Source organism: Penaeus japonicus, unplaced genomic scaffold (assembly GCF_977035675.1).
Source record: "Penaeus japonicus unplaced genomic scaffold, GWHDUDI00000001_assembly GWHDUDI00000029, whole genome shotgun sequence".
Lineage (NCBI taxonomy): Eukaryota > Metazoa > Arthropoda > Malacostraca > Decapoda > Penaeidae > Penaeus > Penaeus japonicus.
In genome coordinates, this window is record NW_028234431.1 from 18,974,477 (window position 1) to 18,981,976 (window position 7,500).

The 7,500-nt window shown below is 34.6% G+C and overlaps 1 protein-coding gene across 1 annotated transcript in view; it reads right to left on the reverse strand.

The window, feature by feature from the left end:
- Window positions 1–7,500, reverse strand: part of LOC147468401 (uncharacterized) — a 47,134-nt gene that overhangs the window by 38,910 nt on the left and 724 nt on the right. The window contains exon 2 of the mRNA XM_086554003.1: window positions 7,142–7,349. Coding sequence (XP_086410129.1) covers window positions 7,142–7,349 — 208 coding nt within the window. The remainder of the gene's footprint in view (window positions 1–7,141; window positions 7,350–7,500) is intronic.

A 7,500-nucleotide genomic window follows, 5' to 3' on the forward strand; every position in this document is an offset into this window, starting at 1 on the left:
TATATATATTTATATATATATATATATAGATATATATATATATATACATATAGATATAATGTAGATGTTTGTATATATATTTTCCTAATATATATATATTATATATATATAATATATTCTATAAATTATATATATACCATGTCTAGTATATGAATATATATATATATCTATAAATAGACATATATTATATATATATCATATATATATATATATATACATATATAATATATATATTATCTATATATATATATATATATACATATTATATGTATATCATAATATGTTGTTAGTACTATATAATATATATTATTGTATATATAATATATATATATATATAGGAACTTATCTGGTCTATATATATATAATATTATAGTAATATATAGCACTATATATATATGCTAATAGGTATATATGTCCGCTATAATATATATCAAATCAAATATATGTCTATAGATATTCATATTATATAAATGCTATATAATATATATATATTATATGTCGTATATATATATATATTCAAAATTAGATGCTATATGTTAATATACTTAATAATCTAATATACATATAAACATTTATACAATTAGTATATACATGAATAAATTAGTGTAATATCTTTTTTTTATGAATTTATAATATCGGTACAATCATATAATACAGTTTGTATATATATATATATTATATATATTATATATATCTAAACATTCATAACGCCAAATATGCATATTATATTATATATCTACACATACAATCATATATTAGAACACCTAAATCACTCCCCGAAAAAGTTCATATTTATCCCGATAACTCATATAATTATTTTTTTATCGTTGTTCACTTTCATTTTCCAGAGACCAGTAGGTCGACCACAATTCTCTCAACCATCAATGCTCAAGGGAATGGATATCTGTGCTGGGGACCGAGTTCCTCTCCCTCTCCTGTATGGACGGTAGAGGACCTCCTCCCGGCAGGGGTTGAGGTTCTCCGCAGGGCAAGGGGGCATGCGGCACCCAAGGCATAGGCCAGGGATGCCGCGGGGCACGTCGACGGCCTGAAACTGCGCCCACGGAAACCTACGTGGAACGTCGAAGAAAGTCGGTGCAACTGCCAACGTGTGCCAGTGCGCGCCACGGTAGGACACGTAGTGGCTTGTGTGGGATTGATCTAGAACCAGTCGTCGCTATTTGGCTCCCTCAGGGGTTTTTTATGGCGGGTTATTAAGACTTGTAAATTATATTTAGATAAAGGTGAATCTAACCAGAATTAATTAAAGATAGAGAAAAAAAAAACTGCATAAGTAGACATAGAATCGAGGCCATACAGGAACCTCCCAAAACCAGAAACAAAAGGCGTCGTCGAATGTTTACCTTTTTCCCCCGTATCGCAGGGAACCCAACGTAATCTGCGGGAGGGGTCAGAGTGAAGGTTCAGAGTGAAATGGCGGGTGGGGCTCAGAGTGATACACTGGCAAATGCCAAACCAAAAAGCTCTCTGCCTCGTGGGGACACAAAGAAAAAACGTGTGATCCTTTTGTAGAAATTGGCAAATGTGGAACCCACATCGATGGCTGAACGCGGTTCTATATTGTGTGGTTCGGAAGCTTGTTCTTCCCTGATCACGTCGACGGATTTTCTTTGGACTTTCTAGATGTTGGCATGATTTTTGTGTACATGATATTGAGAGTTACGCAAGATTAAACTGTTGAAAATGCATAAGTTGTATTTCACGATCCTTATATACAGTTCATATTATAAAAGAAACATCAATGTATACACTCCCAGATAGAAAAAAATGAAAATTATATAATGTACGGTGGGAGAGCAAGGCCGGACCACGTAGTACTAGCGTAGTTAGTTCAGCCTCCGAGTCAGACGATGAATATCTGAGCAAATTTTCTATTGGCGTCACCACTCAAACAATACTCTTCTTTGCAACATAGGGAAGACCTACATCTAATCACTTTCCAGAGAATAGCAACTGTCATCTTTGGATTTTGGAGTTCGGAAAGAAAAGCTGACATGTGAAGCTTAATTGAGCGAAGGTAAGGTGCCATCGATATAGCGACGATTTTGAGTGATTTTGAACTCAGGTGGGCATTGATCAAGCCAGAAAAAGTCATTAGCACAGGTGGAGCCCAATGGAAAGCTTACAGATACACCACATGCATGGGTATACAGAGAAGTAAAAAAAAAAAAAAAAAAACGATAAACTGCAAATTCATTATTCACAATCTCCGTGTTTTTATCATGAATCTTTATCATCTTGTTTTGATAGTCTGCCACCCTTGCTTGGTCTAGTAATTCATCAAACACATTTCACTTGTTTATCACGAAATGCGAGAATAAAACCACCCCTGATCCCCCCCCTGCTATTCAATATTTTAACTTGAGTGTCTATAGATATGATATGAAAATATCTGATTCCTTATCGGTAACACTGATTTGTTTTAAATGCCAGTGTTGTTGTTATACACAGTTTGTCAAAGTACAAATAAACTTTGTAAAATTGGAAATATAATTCTAATTGTAAAATTGGAAATATAATTCTAATTGTAAAATTGGAAATATAATTCTAATTGTAAAATTGGAAATATAATTGTGAAGAAATAAGATTTAATTCCTCTGTAGGATTTTAGTCTTTTCTCCTTCCCTTCTTCCCTATATTTTTCTAAATATATATTGTCATAAAAAAAACCTTTTGGTAAACTCATATTAACCTCTTACGAAGGAATGTTAAAAGGAAAAACAAACATTCTCTCCCTGTAGTAATGTCTAAAGGCAAGGGTTTCTAGTCCGGGTTTCCTGCACTCTCTGATGGCCTGAAGAACCTATCCGCTTGGGTCTCCGCAGGGCGTTTGGGATGCGGCCAGAGGGTAGGCCTAGGATACATGCTAAGCTTAGTGACGACATGGACTGTGACCACGAAATTTACGTGAATGTGTGCAGCATGTGTCAAAGTGTCAAGAAAAGGTGATTGTGTATTTTGGGCACTTTTTTTTTTTTTTTTTTTTTTTTTTTGGCTAAACAAAAGTACATTCCTCTGTGTAATTAATGGAATTATTAAAATGAGACACGCTTTCCTTGAAGCAATGGAGCTTTGTGGTGCACCTGCCGTGTTCACCCCGAGCTCCTCCGTGGATTTCTTTCGGTTCTTGCAAAGAAGAAAAGAGGGTAGGTTTATATCACTGGAGATTCTAAGAACTTATAAAATTATACAACAAATTCAATTCGGAAAAACAAATAATAAGTTCGTTTAATTACACAGTTGGGAATGAGCTTTTGTCAAGACAAAAAAAAAAAAAAAAAAAAAAGAAAAGACAAAAAATTAAAGTAAGTCATATTTTTCTTCGATACTTTGACACATACTGCACACATTTCCGGTACATTTTCGTGGTCGCAGTCCATGTCGTCACTAAGCTTAGCCTGTATCCTAGGCCTACCCTCTGGCCGCATCCCAAACGCCCTGCGGAGACCCAAGCGGATAGGTTCTTAAGGCCATCAGAGAGTGCAGGAAACCCGGACTAGAAACCCTTACCTTTAGACATTACTACAGGGAGAAAAATGTTTGTTTTTCCTTTTAACATTCCTTCGTAAGAGGTTAACATGAATTTACCAAAAGGTTTTTAACAATATCTATTAAGAAAGATATAAGGAAGAAGGGAAGGAAAAAAGACTAAAACCGCAGAGGAATTAAATCTTATTCCCTCACAACAAGAGAACTCCTCTCCTATTGACGAAGAAGCTCACGGCGAGGAGGACGACTGAGGTACCTTCACCCCCTCCCCCCCTTCCCTCCCTCTACCACCCATCTCTTCTCCAGTAATTAGATATTTTCTATGTCATCCTTTTATCTTTCAAGTTCTTATCATCATGCTTGATGTATATATTCTTATGAACGTGTATATGCACACCATACCATTTATATGTCTATGGTGACCTTTGCGGAATAAAAGTTTTTATGTTTTTTTGTTCTGAAGTTACTAAAAACTTGAAAAGGATACACTATCTACGGTAATATTCATAACAAATTGTTTTCAGGTAGACACTACTCTTAGCAACAAACTTTAGGAACTGATATAAAAAAAAAGTTAACAAGAATTAAATTTCCAATTTTACAAAGTTTTATTTGTACTTTGACAAACTGTGTATAACAACAACACTGGCATTTAAAACAAATCAGTGTTACCAATAATATAACAAAACACAGCAAGCAATACCTGCAAGGAATTTTTATGCCAGACTAAACAACTTAAGGAATCAGATATTTTCATATTATCTCTATAGACACTCAGAAATTAAAATATTTAATAATTACTACTCCAAGCAAGGATGACAGACTATCAACACAAGGTGATAAAGATTCATGATAAAAACACGGAGATTGTGAATAATAATTCTGCAGTTTATTATTTTTTTTTTTTCCGTTCACCCATGCATGTGGTGTATCTGTAGCCTTTCCATTGGGCTCCTCCTGTGATAATGACTTTTTCTGGCTTTGGGAGGTTCCTGTATGTCTTCTTATGCGTTTTTATCTATTAATCAATGCACACCTGAGTTCAAAATCACTCTAAGTCGTCGCTACATCAATGGCACATTACCTTCGCTCAAATAAGCTTCACATGTCAATTTTTTTCCGAACTCCAAAATCCGAAGATAACAGTTGCTATTCTCTAGAAAGTGATTAAATGTATCTCTTCCCTATTTTATAAGATAGAGTATTGTTGTTTTGTTTGAGTGGTGACGCCAATAGAGAACAGGGTCCATCTTACTCGGTTACTCATCTCCTGACTCGGAGGCTGAACTAATAGTCACTACGCTAGTACTACGTGGTCCGGCTTTGCTCTCTCACTGTACATTATATAATTTTCTTTTTTTTCTATTTGGGAGTGTATACATTGATGTTTCATTTATAATAAGAACCATATAAACCAATGCTGTATTTGTATTAAACAGACACCAGACAAAGCCTCATAGGAAAAAAAGTTTTCATGGTATGCTACAAAAACGCAAGGAAGAAATATGTTAAGATATAAGAATTGCCAAACAAGGACCGGAGACTTGTCGTTTTGGAAAGTTGTGAATTGGGCAGGAATTCTTTGGGTCGGAAATCTTTACGGTCGCGTTGATCATTATATATAATTTGTATATATATATATTACTATATATATATCTATATATATATAATATATAATTATATATATATATATATATATATGTGTGTGTGTGTGTGTGTGTGTGTGTGTGTTTGTGTGTATGTATGTGTGTTTGTGCATGTGTGTATGTGTATTTGTGTATGTAACTACATATAAAAAACACATGTATATGCACTTATAATTTTATATTTGTATGAATGTATGTATGCATGAATATAAGCCCTAAATATACGTTCATATTCCACCATCGCTTCCGTTAGACGAATAGAGACCCCATCGGAATGACAACAATAATAAACACGGTAATTCCGACCACTGAAGTTCGTATTTCTCTCTCTCTCTCAGTATCGTGGATCGTGAAATACTACGAAATGCATTTTCAACAGTTTAATCTTGCGTAACTCTCAATATCATGTACACAAAAATCATGCCAACATCTAGAAAGTTCAAAGAAAATCCGTCGAGTATCCCGTAATCAGGGAAGGAACAAGCTTCGTCCGAACCACAAGCCGGAATATCAGAACCGCGTTCAGCCATCGATTGTGGGTTCCACATTTGCCTACAAAATGATCCACGTTTTCCACTGAGGCCAGTGGAGCGTTGGTTTGCACTTGCGTGTTCACTCTGAGCTCCTCGCAGAATTTCGTTGGGTCCTGCGAGGACGGGGGGGAAAAAAAGGAAAAAAAAAAAAAGACGAAAAAAAAAAAAAGGTAAATAATCGACGGCCATTTTGTTTTCTGGTTTTGGGAGGTTCCCGTATGTTTTCTCATGCGTTCTTTATTTCCTATTCTTTAATTAAGTCTAGTTTAATTCCACCTTTTTCAAATAAATTACAACTAGTTGTAAAGATCCGCTGAGTCATATAGCGGATTGGTTAAACACACAAGCACACGTGTCCTACCTTGGCGCACTGGCACACGTTGCACCGATCCACGTAGGTTCCGTGGGCGCAGTTCATGCCGTCGACGGTGCCTCGCGGGCATCCCTATCGGGGCCTCAACCTTTTTGCCGCATCCCGCTTGCCCTGCGGAGACCCCAGGCGGAGAGGGTCCTCCGGCCATCAGAGAGGGAGAGGAACTCGGTCCTTGCATAGGATGTCCATTCCCTTGAGCATTAATGGTGAGAGAATTTTGGTCGATTGGTCTCTGGAAAATGAAAAAAACAATGATAAAAAATAATGATGATAATAATAAATTGGTGTTAGTGGAGGATGATAGAATATGATTTTTGGGAGTGATTTATGTTCTAATATATATGTATGTGTATATATATATGCATATTTGTATATGTGTTATATATATATATATATATATATATATAAAATGTATTATATGATGTACCATATTATATAATTCATAATATATACATATATTGCATGTATATATATGTATATGTATATGTATATTAGATATGTATATATATATAGACATATATTTGAATATATATATATATAGACATATATATATATATATATATATATATATATATATATATATATATATATATATATATATATATATATAATTAATAATATTCATATCATATAATTCATAATATATACATATATTGCATGCATATATATATATATATATGTATATGTATACATATATGTATATATATATACATATATATATGAATATATATATATGAAAATATATATACATACATATATGTATATACATATATATATACATATATATATGTAGATAGATAGATAGATAGGTAGATATAGATATAGATATATACATATACATATATATGTATATATACATGCATATATATGTGTGTACATATATATATATATATATATATATATATATATATATATATATATATATATATATATAGAGAGAGAGAGAGAGAGAGAGAGAGAGAGAGAGAGAGAGAGAGATAGAGAGAGAGAGAAACGCAGACGCAGTTCAAACCTGATACACAAATATGACCCACCACACCCACCGCTCCCCTGCACACAAAACCACACTCCCTCCTTACCTGCATGCACTTGCACATGTTGCACGAATCCACGTAGGTTCCGTGGGCGCAGTTCAGATCGAGGGCGATGCTCTTCACGCATCCTAGGCCTACCCTCTGGCCGCATCCCACAGGCCCTGCGGAGACCCCAGCTGGGTAGGGTCTTCCGGCCACCAGAGAGAGAGAGGAACCAGGTCCTTGCCAGGGATCCCCTTGTTCTTGTCCATTGCTGCGAGATTTATTCTTATTCTTATTATTTCTTCTTAAACATCAGAATATATTGTGTCTTAAGAACGTTAATAAAAGGTAAAACAAAAAGTATCTATCAATATCTAACAGGAAGTGTAAAGAGAAGAAGGAGACTCTAGTATTAAAAAAGG